At 36.8% G+C, this 15,265-nt stretch overlaps 1 protein-coding gene across 1 annotated transcript in view; it reads right to left on the bottom strand.

Moving 5' to 3' along the window:
- Positions 1 to 14,930, bottom strand: part of syt11a (synaptotagmin XIa) — a 30,717-nt gene extending 15,787 nt beyond the window's left edge. Inside the window, exon 1 of the mRNA XM_065293495.1 lies at positions 14,710 to 14,930. Coding sequence (XP_065149567.1) covers positions 14,710 to 14,743 — 34 coding nt within the window. The 5' untranslated portion in view covers positions 14,744 to 14,930. The remainder of the gene's footprint in view (positions 1 to 14,709) is intronic.
- Between the last annotated feature and the right edge of the window lie 335 nt (positions 14,931 to 15,265).

Below are 15,265 nucleotides of genomic sequence, written 5' to 3'. Positions count from 1 at the left end.
CTTTGTGTCAGTTTATTGTTTACAATGGTCTGCAAATGTACGTTTTATATATGTAACACGTGACCTCCCTACGTCACTACGCATTTATGTTAGGTCACGCTGGACCGGACCTAGACGAAAAGTCGTGCTTTAAAAGTGAATATTTTTTATTTTTCTTGTAAAAAATGACAATCATTTCGCTAGATAAGACCCTTATGCCTCGTTTGGGATCGTTTATAGTCCTTTGAAACTCCGTTGAAAAAAACTGTTAAGTGTTGAGTTAAGTATTAAATGTTGGGCTCTATTAAAGTCCATTAAAATGAGAAACACCCTGCAATGTTTTCCTCAAAAAACATAATTTCTTTTCGACTGAACAAAGAAAGACATCAACATTTTGGATGACATGGTGGTGAGTAAATTATCTGGATTTTTCTCTTAAGAAAATGGAATATTCCTTTAACATCAATTACAAAAGTGTGCATGAAATACAGGAACATTTGAAGAGCTCAGATGCAAAAGCCACTAAACACCACCTCAGTCAAAGATGAGATAATGACATTAATTGATGAATGCACTCGGCACGTATTATATATTCATCAAATACCTTGGCTTCAAATCTGCTTAATCCTGACCTCAGGCCATTCAGAAATACCTCTTTGTTGGCAGAATCCACTAAACGGCACAATGATTTTATTTTTAGCAAACTCCTCTAAGTGCATGAAAGATGAATTGGATGAACAATGGTGTGCCAAACTATTGTGGATCACATTCAAACTTGGGTCCCTTGTGAGTGCTTGAAGCTGAATACATCCTAAATCTGGCAATCACATGGATCACAGCGCCCCCTAATGTGTGGTTCAGTTTCATCAATTTTACATTCTGACTAGTGATGTCATGAACAGTAAACGAATTGAATCAGTACACCAAATCAGACTGAATCGTTTAAAACATATAAATTAGATATGAATGGCGTCATTATTTGAGCACGGTTGGATCTGTTTCTTTGAAAAGAACTGTCTGAAAGGTTACTGGTTCATGAACAAATATGGACTTCCAATCAGTATTTGTGACTTTCATCATTTGCAATGTGTATTAATCGAGGGGCAACCTTCCGATCTCTCTGATGAAGCCAATAAGGAAGTGACTTAAACTGCAATTCACCGACTGGCCGCTTGAGGCTGGCTCCAAAAGGGAGTCAATTCCCATAGACCACCATGTTAAAAATGCCCAACTTTGCAGTTGAAAATAATGTTTACAGCCTGGTACAAAAAGTGCTTTTGGTCTATATAGCTAATTTTGCCCTTCATGACAACTGTGAGGGGGTGAATTTTTTGTAACTCATCCGTTTTAATTATATTAAGCCTTTAACTTCTGCATAATTAAGGGCGTGGCCGCGTGAGTGACGGCTGAACAGCCCCTGTAGTCACTAGAATCGAGCTAGGCGGGCGTGGTTTCAGCAACCAGTCACCTCAGCTTCACCCATTTTCGGTTTTCGAAGAGTGATTTGTGGTCACGCGCGGCCAAGATGGCGACGGAAGGCAACGCCTAATTTAAGCTTCAAAAACAATCTTCACAAACCAATGGGTGACGTCACGTACACTACGTCCATATTTTTTTACAGTCTATGGTATTAATCCTCGTGTATGAATGTAAAGTTACATGTTTAGTGATTCTGCAACTGTTTACAATGACTCCTAAGAAGTGGATTTTTTATTAGAAGTGGAGGTTTCTGCCAAAAACTTTTGCATGCACTTAACCCCAATGAAATGACTAAAGTGATGTTTGTAAAAATAAGACATTTCAATTACTGACTAATACAATTTTCATCGCCAAAATAAAATCGAACTTAAACATAAGAGCCTGATTAATTCCTTATTAAAAAGAAAACATGAGGGGTTTGCACCTGAACTCCTTGTGTATTAATGTAAAATGCATGAAAACAGTCAGGAGTATAATGATGTCATGGTTTAGTGTTAGTAAAAACAATTCATCCAGTGTTCCAGTAGCAGTTTTAACATAAAGTGGCATGGCATCTTACGCAAAGAAGCCACTGGCACGTGCCACTATGTTTAGTGGCACTTCCGGTTTCCATTGGCCCGTACCAGTGGCTCATCGAGTGGCACACTGGCACTTCCGGTGTCCAGTGGCTCATACCACTCCATTTAGTTGCTCGTACACTGACACATGTCAGTAAAACTTAGGTCTGTTGGATTGAGGCATGTGGCACTGAAGTCACCGATCGATCATTACAGATCTGAGCGTAACTTACTCGTTCTGCTGCTATGTTCATTTAATTGTGACACAATGATTTTGTGTGTCCTTTTTGACTCTGGTGTTTCAGGTAACCGAATGCGTAAAATGAATCGAGAGCTATATATATCATCTTGACGCTCGTTCATAAGGGATTGTATGATCACAATATTTAAATTTTAAATGGAAATGCATAATATTTTGAGTGTTTTAATTTAATAAAGCACAGTATTTGTCTGAGCCATGGTCGTGTGAACATTGTGCATTTTCTTTATATTAATCTGTAGTATAGTATAGGCCTAATTTAAGTGAGTCTACTAGATATTCACACCCTTAAATGAAAGACGAGATCGAAGTAAAAAAACCTGCCCCTTTTCTTAAAGCATACTGTAGGCAACATTTATATATTGAAATGCATAAAATAACTGTGTTTGATTTAATCATTTGTAAAGTGTTTCTGTCGGAGCTTATTTAAAATCTGTTTTGCTTTGAAATAATTTTAAAATGTATTTAAAATAATTACTAATTCTTATAAATATTGTGAAATAATAATTTGTTCAAATTAACAACCCTTATTTCTTATGGATAACAATCTATATAAAATGTAATTTTGAAGGGCACGTGACGTATCTGCACTGTCAACACCGTGTAAATATCATGTTGTAAAATATGTAATAGGACATTGCTTTTAAACATAGGATGTAAACTACCAACATGGTTGGACTGACACCTTCTGTTTTGGCGTGCATTTGTGTAAATGCGGTACTTTGCAGAAAAATATTATAATATTCTGCAAGATTCTTATAAATGACACTTTTTATTAAATACAACACATTGGCACTGGTTAAAAAACATGCCACTCACAGACTAGATTTTCACAATTAATACATTTAGAAAAATTATATTAAAAACTAACAGTATTATAATATACAATATTGCTCAGATGCAATCAAAATCAAATGCTGTGCTTTATTAAATATATAAAATATTTGCATTCCCATTTTAAATATTTACATTTTTTAATACTTAAATTGTGAATAATGATCATCATACAATCCCTTGTTGAACGATCAAGATGTCCTATTTAGCTCTCGATGCATTTCACGCATTCGGTTACCCGAAACAACAGAGTCAAAAAGGACACACAAAATCATTGTGTCACAATTAAATGAACATAGCAGCAGCACGAGTAAGTTACTCTCGGATCTGTAATGATCGATCGGTGACTATCAGTGCCACATGCCTCAATCCAACAAACCTAAGTTTTACTGACATGTGTCAGTAGACAAGCCACTAAACGGAGTGGTATGAGCCACTGGACATCGGAAGTGCCACTCGACGAGCCACTAAAAAGTGGTATGAGCCACTGGACACTGGAAGTGCCACTCGACAAGCCACTGGTACGAGCCAATGGAAACCGGAAGTGCCACAAAACGTAGTGGCACGTGCCACTGGCTTCTATGCGTAAGATGCCATGCCACTTAATGTTAAAACCCCTTCTCCAGTGTTCCTTTAGCTCAACTGGTAGAGCATGGTGCTTGAAATGACAGACAGTGGTCGTGGGTTTGATAAAATGTAGATCATTTGGAGAAAAGGATCTGACAAATGTCTAAGTGTGATCCCTACACCTTAACTGTTTTAGCTTTGACTTAAGGTCATGATAAAAGATTTGAGACTTGACTTAGACCCGGCCTTAAAAGACTTGAAATTTCACATTGGATTGTAAATGTAAATGATAAATACCCTGTTCTATCATTCTATGTCACCTTTAAGATGTCAGCGGTTCCAGAAACAGAGCAAAATAGTCTTTTATACTCCAAGCGATCAAGTTACAGAATGGGCCAATGTTATTTTTATGTGTTTGAAAAATGTGATGTGTGCATGTCACATATATCCTGGTGTAGCTTATCACATACTGTGCCTTGTTTAATTTAAACATTTCCGGTATAGACATCTTTCGTTTTGTCATGTTGTCTCACGAATTTTTTCCCGACAGTGATAATAACAAAGAAACTAAAATTAGTTTTAAACTGCAGTTCCTTCGAGCATATTTTCTTCTGCAGGACTGTAATTAAATCTACCGTACAGAGCACAAATCATTTTTCATAACTTCATATCAACTCATTATAGTCCAATGGAGACATTCTGACCCACATTCATCCAGAGCTATGTTTGAATAATGTCTCTATGAGCTAACTATATTTTAGCACAACAACTAAGACAAAATGTTGATATAATAACCCTGTTGGAAAACACAGAAGGGCAGAAGTGAATATAGGGTCAGTTTAAAGAAAGCAAAAGAGGAATATAAGTACTACATGTAGACTAGAAACAAGCTTTTTAAACAGCACACGTTTCTGCAACATAGTACGCAAAAAGCAGTAAATGAAATGTAAAGGATCACTTAATACTTCTGATTATTTTCTGTCCAGTTTGTTTCTTAAATGTTTCACAGACATTAAATGCATTGCATAATGGTGCAGATGCTGAGCAAAGCGGTTATATTTATGACATGGATTCTTTATTACAGACTATAAGTGTATCCAGTGGTAATATTCATCTGAGTAAAGCATTTACTGTTACTTGAATCACAATACACGCTTCTCTATTACTTCACTAAATAAGACACTACAGACACAATCTGATTGTTTATATTGCTGACATACTGTATCTGATTTATTAATACAAACAAGAAACCCTAAAATGTCAGCTAAAATCAAAAACAAGCTTAACTAGAACTGAAAGGTGCCATTTTCTTTAAAAAACATCCCACAGCGGCTTCCCTCTGGCGAAACATCTTTTTATAAAAGAAGTTGATACATGTTGTTAAAGAGGGTATGGAGTAGGGCTGGGCAAAAAAATCGATTTTTCGATTAATCGTTTTTTAAAACGTGGTCGATTCAGAATCGATTCTCAAAGAGCAGAATCAATTTTTTTCTTTCATATTTATTTCTGCAAACATTGAACAAAAGATTAACATTAATCGAATTACTAGTATTCTTCACTAGATGTCACCCTCTTTTTTGTCCAGCGCATGTTACCAAGGAGCAAGAGGCAAGCCTGTCATTCATTCATTCAGTGCTTAAAATGGCGGTTTCAGGTGCTTCGTCGATTTTTTATTAATTACCTACTTGTAACCTGCTGTTCACTGTTCTTTTTATTAATATAGTATTTGTATTAAATCTATATTCGTTGAGTTGAATACAGTATAAAAGCCGGTCCGAGAACCAGAATCGAAAATTGAATCGAGAATCGAAATCGAATCGACTTGGTAGCTTGTGAATCGAAATCGAATCAATCTGGAAAATCTGAATCGATACCCAGCCCTAGTATGGAGGGCAAAGTGGATTATTTAAAGTCTATGTGAAATGACATCCGCAGTCAGTTTTACCTCCGTAATGTTACATATTCATAATTTTAAAACATTTATAATAAATAAGGTATTCAAACAAAAACAATCTGTACTACTGGATCAGGAATAGATTAGTTTGCTGTGGATCTTGGACAACTGCCTCTTCCTGAAACACCTCCATTTCAAATAATCTATACTTTTGTGCCAAAAAAGCATGTTCCTGTAAATAACAGGTGTGTTGTGTAGTAATCCAAGCATGAGATGAAGCTCTGGGTCTATATGCAGGATTTAATTAAAGGCGGGATGCACAATTTTTGAAAAATGCTTTGGAAAAGGGAGTTGGGTTGAGTACCAAAACACACTTGTAGACAATCAGCAGTAACGGGCGTGTCTACTATCAGACATCGTTGCCTGGGTTGTGTATGTGTGGGGCGGGTCTATCAAAAGAAGTTCCAGATTCTAATGGGGTAGGGGCGTGTTTGTTTAGGTGATTTCAAATGTCAACATTGGCCTTCAGTGATCATGCACCCTGCCTTTAAGTAAATAAACAAAAATATAAACATGAACAAGAAACCATGGGGTGGCATGACTTGGCATGGCATAGGGTGGCATAACATTATATGACATGACATGACGAAACAAGACAAGGCAACTACACTTAACAACTACCTCAAATACATACAAAACCAACACTAAAAAATGGAGACAAGCGGGCTTATAAAGAGGCATGGAACCAATAGAAACATAGACAAGGGAACCAATGAGAACATAATAAAGACATGAACCTGAAACTTCAAAATAAAAGACATGAACATAACAAGACAAGAACACATAACAAAACCCTGACAGTCACACACCATTTGTGTAAAAGTTGGCAACCCTGCTAATATACTTACTAAGTAATTTATACAAAAAGTACAAACACTAAAACTATACATATAACTGCATCCAGATCGCTCGCCAAAATCCAATCCACTGAAAGCTAAACTTCTTGATCAGGGAGATGTTAATCCAAACCTCACAAGCCAATGAGAGTAAAGCATGGTTAAGTCCCTTCCACACAAGAGGGTTGTGCCAGAATGGCGAACGTAAACTTGTGAAGTGAAAACAAAAACTCAGTAATTCACTACACCTTGATTTGCTGAAGATGCTTAAAGTCTGTGTAAAGTCCAATATTAAATGTGTTTCTTGTGACACCAAGCACAAGGGGGTATGTCCAATGTCGGCGTGGGAAAAAAATATCCATGTTTTTTTGCATTTGAGCTTATTATTTTCATTTTCAGAGTGTTTTTCTTTGTTCTCATTTGATATCTTTGTTCATTTCTTGAAAGGTTGTATTCATTTTTATTGGCACAAAAGTAATCCCATACAAGTTTGATGACAAAGATTAAAATGTTTGCTATGAATATAAACAAGAGGCTTTATGTTGACATAATAAAAATCTCACTGGTTAAAGCATTTTCTTATAATAGATTTGCTGCCACCAACTCTATTTTATTTGGCATGTTGTCTGCAGTATCTAAGCATGTCTCATGCTCCTCATTGCTTCCCTATACTCCTGTTATATTAGTTTCACACTGTACCCTCTTTCTTCCCCTGCACTTCTTTCATCTCCTCTTGCCAAATTCTAAACTCCAAGGCTTGGGGGTTGTGAAATGGTCAGGTCGCCGTGGCAACAACAGGTCTTTTTCTTTCGTCATGCTGGTTGGAGCTGATTGGAATTCTGAGTTGGGTTTGGGTTCAATGAGCTGATGAGAACAGGATGTGCCCTAGAACCCCCATAAGACGGCCTCCTTAAAGAAATCCCAGCCAATGGGAACACAGAAACAAACCACATGCATGAGCAACAAAATAAAAAGGGACAAGCCAGCAATAACACTTCCTACTACAAAATGTTGTAAAATACATAGTGTGTTTAAGAAACATCATGGTAATGCATTGTATTTAATAATACCGAAAGGGAACAAAAGTCTTACCACGGTGAAATCGTACATAATATGGTAAAGTAAGGCTAGAAATCATGATGAACCTAAAGATCTGTTATTCTATATTTTAAATAATTTTGTAGATGTATTAAATATGTACATTTTTAATAATTATATAGTTTAGTTTAGTTTATTGGTTTTGTTTGACAGGGACCATGCATAAAATAGCTTCTATACCAGGGTTAGCTAAATAGCTAATTTGCACCTGTAGTCCCTGGGCAAGATGTTCATGCACAATTAAAAACACAAACAGGATAAAAAGCCAACAAAATTAACATTACAAGTATAAGAAAAAGACTAAAAAGAAAAACAAAAATCAATTAATGATCACAAACTTGATTAATTTTCAGCCATATCTTCAGAGACTTTTTAAAACTTTTAAAACTCAAAGAATCTCTGATATGGAGTGGGATTACATTCCATTTTCTAATTGCTTGATATGAGAATGCTGATTGACCAAAAGTGGTCTTTTTAAATGTGGAGTAACAATCACCTCTATATAGATTTATGATACTTTCCCTTTTTTAGTTTATAAAACATGCTAGACCTAAACATACATGCACTTCACACACATCCACACAGCCTTTACGACTGCTACGTTTCTGGTGGGATTACCAACAACACATTTTACTGCTTTTAATATAAAAATATCACTGATGCTCTACTGGGCTCAATCTGGGTAGTAGGTGTTAAGGTTTATTATCAAGGATTTTGTCTATTACAGCAACTTTCTGACCACTCAAGAGTGACATTCAAGACCCTCCAGGGAACCTGCTGACATATACTCAAGGTTTAAGTCTAAGTCATAGTTTGTTTTTTAATAACTTGATTTTCTAAGTGAAGAGTTTCGTTGCAAAACGAGATAAATCCGTTTTTAACACTTTTGTCAAAACATGTTTATTATTATGTTATTATTTTGTTTCATGGTGCTACTTAGCGGTATTTTTTAAGTTATGAAGGTTTAAATCAAAACAAACCAACTGCAGTTGAATTGATATAAAAAACGAGATTTCTGAAACATTTTGCAACGAAACCCTTCAAGACAAAACCTAAAATAGTATGTTGAATTGACTTGCAAAACCAAGTGGTTTTAACTTCAAACCATTCAAAAAAAAATTACAGTGTGTTTACTGCAGTAAAATCATGGTTTTGCTAATATCAATGCGCAAAAAACATGGTTACTTTAAAAAAGTATATTTTTGTAAGGTTAATGTTGGGGCTTGCCTGTACAAAGCATAGACTGTTTAAAAAAGATGGACGACGCGACGTCGCCTCCCACCATTGTAATGAATTGAAGCCAAAAATGTCCGACCACGGTCGCCGCCATGTTACGTAAAAACATCAGTTTGGAGCCAAGGCATGCGCAGAAGGAATCGTCCGTGGAGCCAGAGGAGGAGCCGCGGTACCAAACTTCCGCCCAAACGCTCGCGCGACCAATTCAACCTCGCCAATCATAACGACACGCCCCATTTCTATAGCATTAAATTACTAGCTAAAATGAAACTTATCACAAAAATGAACAATTGAACATATATCAGCGTGATAACAACTAAAACCATCTTTCGCAAACTTTTATTGGAAGTGTAAATAATTTTTTTATTTAAAGCAGAGTCCCATTCGTTTCAATTGAGAGGGCGGGGTTTACGACTTGTACTGCAGCCAGCCACCGGGGGGCGATCAAAGAGCCAGAGGCTTCACTTTTCAAGGCTTACAAACTGATGCTCGGTAGCACAATGGCTGTTCTGAGTGTTAGCAAGTTGTTTAGCATGTTGCTAAGCAGTTGCTTACTGACCCAGGAGCCCAACCATTCTGATCTCAAAATGTGGCTTTTTGACAACGGTTCAATCCTTTACTGTAAATGTAATATTTAGAGTCCAAGATTTAAACAAACCCCTAACCTTAAGTAACTTTAAAGTTAATGCCAGGTATCATAAACCTATAAGGAAGGTCCTATGCTAGCTGGGTCTCACATTACTGAAGAAACATCAAACATTATGTGGAATAAACTGCAAGTCATAAGAAACACAGAATGGAACAAACAAGGGTGAAAGAAAAGAGTATGTAAGGAATAATTGACGACGGACGCTGAATTATAAGAAAATAATGCACACCCAAGGTGGTAATGCGGCACAACACAAAGGACCGGAGTCAATTATTAAGCATATACCACGGTTACCACGAACATTGCTCTGGTGCCTCTTTTTAAGACATTTAACAGGTAAGGTGTGCGGTTTACAGACAAATAATAGACACCCATGGAACATTTCTCAGCCAATCAGTATAAAGCATTCAACAGCCCCATTGTATAAATAAAGATAATGTGTGACAGCCAAAGAAAAAAAGGGCAACAGAGACAAAGCAGGGAGACATAAATTGTTTAAAAAGTCTAATTGAACATCTGAAATATAGAGCTCAAAATGAATCTGTCGGTTGTCTACTCTAGGACATGCCTATAGGAAATGCATAACGTGGTTTGCACATGAAACAGCACAGCAGGGTCTCTCGGCCACGCCCTGTTTCGTCCACACAAAGACTCAAGCCCTCCTCTATTCCACTGGACATTATGACCCCCAGAGAGACTCTGAACATGATGATGTCACTTTTGGCTTTATGTTTAAAATCCAGCTGGATCTGTTGCTTAGAGACGACCCCTCTGAGAGAGGAACCAAATGGGAAAAATCATTCTGGCGATATTCTTAGCTATCACAGTAAAAATTGATAAATGATATCTTTTACTGATCTGGCTGAAATGTTATGTTAATAAGCCACACATTAAAATGACCATAAATGTAGCACTATTAGTGGTGTTTGGCAACAATATTACCAATACTACTGCTTACAGTTAGGAGTATGAACATATATCACAAACACATGCAGTTTTCTCAAACTGTGTGGCATGTTGAGGAGATGTGTGCTATTTTGCGAACTTTATTTTTTTACCTGCCGGTCATAACATGAATAGTGTCAGACGTCAAGGCCAAAAACTGCCGGGTGAAGGTCAAATCACTTTAAAGTTCTGCATAATTAAGGGCGTGGTCACTTGAGTGACGGGTGAACTGTCACTGCTTTCACTGCAGTCGAGCTAGACGGGCATGGTTTCAGAAACCAGGCACCTCAGCTCTACCCTCTGTACCCCTTTTCCATGATCTGCGAGTGATGTGTGGTGACGCGCTGCCAAGATGGCAATGCCAGGCCCTGCCAACTATTGGGTTCAAAAGAAAAAAGCTCTTCACAAACATATGGGTGATGTCACAGACACTACGTCCATATTTTTTGACAGTCTATGGGTCTGATGTATAGACGGTTTCAGAAGTAACAACATACACAAGTGGCTTTCGTGGAACAAGCGTAACTTCCCGTAAACTCCGCTAAGAATAAATAACAACAAAAGTCCTTTTAAAGTAGTTTATTTATATCAGTGGTTCTCAAACTTTTTCAGCGTGCAGCCCCCCTTGTGTACGGTGCATTCTTTTGCAGCCCCCAAAAGAAAATTTACGACAAATTTGTTATAAAACTTAACATTTTAATTAAATAAAACATATTAACTTATACAATGTAGTGCTGTTGGTAAGTAGCCTTATTTATTTTTTTTAAAAACCGTTGACCAAAGTATCTTTAGGGAAGTTGCGCCACTAGGCGATCATGTTTGCAACGCCTTTAGGCAGTTATTAAGTTCTATCTACTTGACAGATATCTTTATAATTGCATGCCAAAATCATAATAAACAACATATTTTTACCTACAATTGCACCTGACATCAACTGTAAAATAACGTTTGTTTTTTAAGCTTAAACACCGTTAAAAAACATCTTGTTTCAGCTACTGAGCAAGCATCTCACTCGACCCAGTATAGAGCCCCTCCTCTACAGAATCGTTAGTATTTATTGATTGTTGATTGGTTCTTTTAACTGGAATGCGGGACTTGCGTCACCATAGCATCCATATTAAGTGTTGCAATGTTACCCTATAGCAGTGCTCAATCTTGTTATATCCAATACCTTTTCCATTGACCGAACGGTTTTATGGGGAACCAAAATGGTTCCTTTATGGCATTGTTGTGAAGAATCTTTTGTAGCACCTTTAACTTTATTAGGGAATGGAGACTTTCTGTCATATAGTATGCAAGACTATAACAAGACTATAGACTTATATTAAAAGAGGGACTCAAGGCTGATCTCAAGAGTAGAATATCATAGAGACGTGAGTATGGTGTCCTTTTCACTTGGGCTATGAATCAACCAAAACACCATAGGAACCACCCTTTAACCTCCTAGCAACATCCTAGCTCAGAACACAACAACTGCATTGCCAAGTTTTGTCCAGCCACAAACTAGTGGTGGTGACATTTTGCAAAGACAAACACTGCCTACTTCTGTAATATGTTATGTTTGCAGTTACTTTTATTTTTATCTTCCAGAGGTGGTGGCAATCTTACAGATGTTATTAAACCTCACCACAATTTATTCTTCAAAAAAACCAATACATTATCTGCACTGAACACACCAATGATTATGACACGGTCCATTGCTCATGTAAACACGTATAGCCATACACGTGCAAGTGTGTATGTGTGTGGGCGCACATGATTAATAAGTTCTGCTAAATTGCCCACAAATGAGAAATGATCCCATTGTCTGCAGTCGCTGGTGAGCTGTACAGCAGGGTGAAGTTCATGATGAGCAGAAAGTAACATCTGAAAATGATAAGGTGCAAAAATAAAGAGGGATTATGAGTTGATCACAGAGCAAACCGATGTGAACAATGATGATAAGCACTGCTAGAGTCCTATCTCTTTCTTATATTGTCTTTGGTTTCTTTCTGTTCAAAAGCCCTAATGTCAATGGGAATATATCAGTTGCAGCTGAGAGCAAATGAGCGATACAGTCAGCGGTCGTGTCGTTGAGAGTCAGTGTGTGCAGGATTTCACAGCGTGAACAGAGAAGGGCTTGTCATTCTGACACCAGACACATACATAAATCAAAGCATTGTTCAGTCTCACATACTCTCTCTACACAAACACACACACACTTATACACTTTACAGAAAGGCAGGTGTGTTAAATTTTTTTTTAATTATTATTATTTGTTTATGTGTAATTTGCAAATTGTTATTAAAAAAAACAATCATCCTACACACACACACACACACACACACACACACACACACACACACACACACACACACACACACACACACACACACACACACACACACACACACACACACACACACACACACACACACACACACAATGATTGGATCTGCCCACATAACATATTCAACAATTCACATTTAAATGCCGAAATCTGCCAAAAGTGTATCTGCCATAAAATACACCCTTTTATTATTTCCGAAATCTGAATAATTTAAACGCCTGACATCAGACAAGCTACTGCTACTACGCCTCTGCCAAAATGAATAAATCAAAGCAGACTGTAAATCTCAATATGTCAACCAATAAACAATCCTATTGATGTCTATTTGACCTGGTCACCTTCCTTCCTAAAAGCATTTTATTTTATTCAGTTTTGTTTAATGAAAACGATGTTCTGCAAGGTCAATTGACTTTCTGTTCAGTCAATGAAGGCACTGAATGTCATCATTTGAATGGTATAGCTTTTACAGAAATGTATACTTTTGTTTGGTGTCTGAATAATTGTTTTACTTTTATGCAGATATTTAGGTTTATTGTTATATATTAAACAGCACATTTATACATTTGTGGATATAAAAACTCTAAAGCCTGTTTATCCGCCTGGATCTTGCTATTGATTCAGTCTGCTGGCAACTCCCACGCTGCAGGCTGTGAGCTTCAGACTCGTTCTTAAAATACTTGACCCAATCTACATCACACGCATTTAAAAGGAAGTGCGTCAAAATGATCCGCCTGTCTCGTGACATAATCACTTTCTTGAAAACCTACAGGTTAGCAAGTTTGATAAAAATGGACCTCCTGCAATTGAATTTCAGGGGCATATTATGAATAACCAAATCAAAACAAAATATTAAAGCGTAAATTAAGAATTTATATTTGAACCTTAATACATTTTATTTTGTAATTTTAGGCTCTATCTTAGATTATACAATCCTCTGTTGTGAAAAGCGACATCACAACGATCAAATTTAGAGACCAATGTCAATCTATGTCAAAATATTAAACTTTTACCCAGAGTCCTAGTTAATTTCTGACATTGAATTTCAATTACATTTAGTTTCTAAAATTGTCTTTTTTGAGGATTAAGACAGTTTTAGTAGTCACTCCTATTATAATCATAAATACATTTTGGGATGTACAGTATTAAGTGTAGGACAGCTGACACTAAATTGAAGACAGAAAACGTTCTGCAGTGTGACATGATACATATATTTTTAATAAAAGTTATCAACTACTATCCTACTTAGTCAAACTCAGCTGGCTATGATGCCAAATCATATCAATGTATTAGTTAGTTACAGGACATAACATGTACTATTTGGAAATCCAAAAATAAATAGATATATATCACAAAATAAAAGCTGTCTAAACCATTGGGATATGAATTGATCCTGTTGACAGCTCGCGCAGTGAACAGACATGACGTCATGCACGCAGTGTCATCAGGGATGTGAGGCCTCACAGCCAAAGACAGCGGTTTATCTGCCCATCTGTGCCTCCCACAAATACTTCAAATCTCATTCGCTATTACTTACACATATATGTATTTATAAAACAACCACGTCATCTAAAACTGACGTACTTTTTGTGTGTGTTCAAATAAATCATAACCAGGCATGAGGTGCGTACTTCCGGTGGTGCACTTGTTATACTTGATTGGTTCGCCTTTATGTAATATTTACTATTTATTAAGACACTATTTCCAAAACAACTTTTTTCTGTAACATAATATTCTATCATATACAATAAAATAATATAAAAATAATCCACTGTTATGAAGAATGTTACTCAGGGCACTGACTAAAAACAAAATAACCCACGTAATATAACTGTTCTGGTTATTCTAAATAAATTTAAGGACAAAGATGTTATTAAAATGTTGTCGAGACATATATTAAAGATCAACAACACAGCTTTAGCCTTGTATAAGTCCCGACCATTACGCAAAAAAAAAAAAACGCGTAGCCATATAATAACACATTACTTACCGTAGGTTGGTTTTAAATCAGCGATCTCAGCCATTCTGAAATTCCAATGGTTTGGCTGTGGTCAGAAAACAAAAAATAAGAAGCAAAGAAAGTGCGTTTTCTATTTTATTTCCATGAATTTCTTCAGCCCGTTCCTCCAGCTGAATGGGCGGCCGCGCGGTAGGGATGTTTTCTTCTGTGTCTGCGCGCTCCTCAAGGATGCGATCGGTGACGCGCCCGCGTTCCCGTCTCCTCCTCCGCTCCAGATGCATGCGAGTGATGCTCAGGCCAGGGCGGATGCGGCGCGTCAAGAGCACAGATTTATCTACAAGCCCTTCAGCACCGCCTATAGACCAAAAATCCCATGACATGCAAAGCAAACTACAACTTTTCCACGACCACTAGAAATACTTATTTTGAAAAACACATTTTGCTGCATTGTTATATATACTAAATGATACTATATGAAATTATTATCATTTTATAATATTAGTTAAATTCACTTTCACATTTAAAACGAATTGAAATTAATCTAAAATAATTATATGAAAATGTTGCACAATGCCCTAAAATGATT

The sequence above is a fragment of the Paramisgurnus dabryanus genome, chromosome 19, assembly GCF_030506205.2.
Source record: "Paramisgurnus dabryanus chromosome 19, PD_genome_1.1, whole genome shotgun sequence".
NCBI classification, from domain to species: domain Eukaryota; kingdom Metazoa; phylum Chordata; class Actinopteri; order Cypriniformes; family Cobitidae; genus Paramisgurnus; species Paramisgurnus dabryanus.
The sequence above is the reverse complement of the archived record's forward strand: the minus strand, read 5'-3'. Positions and strand labels throughout refer to the sequence as shown.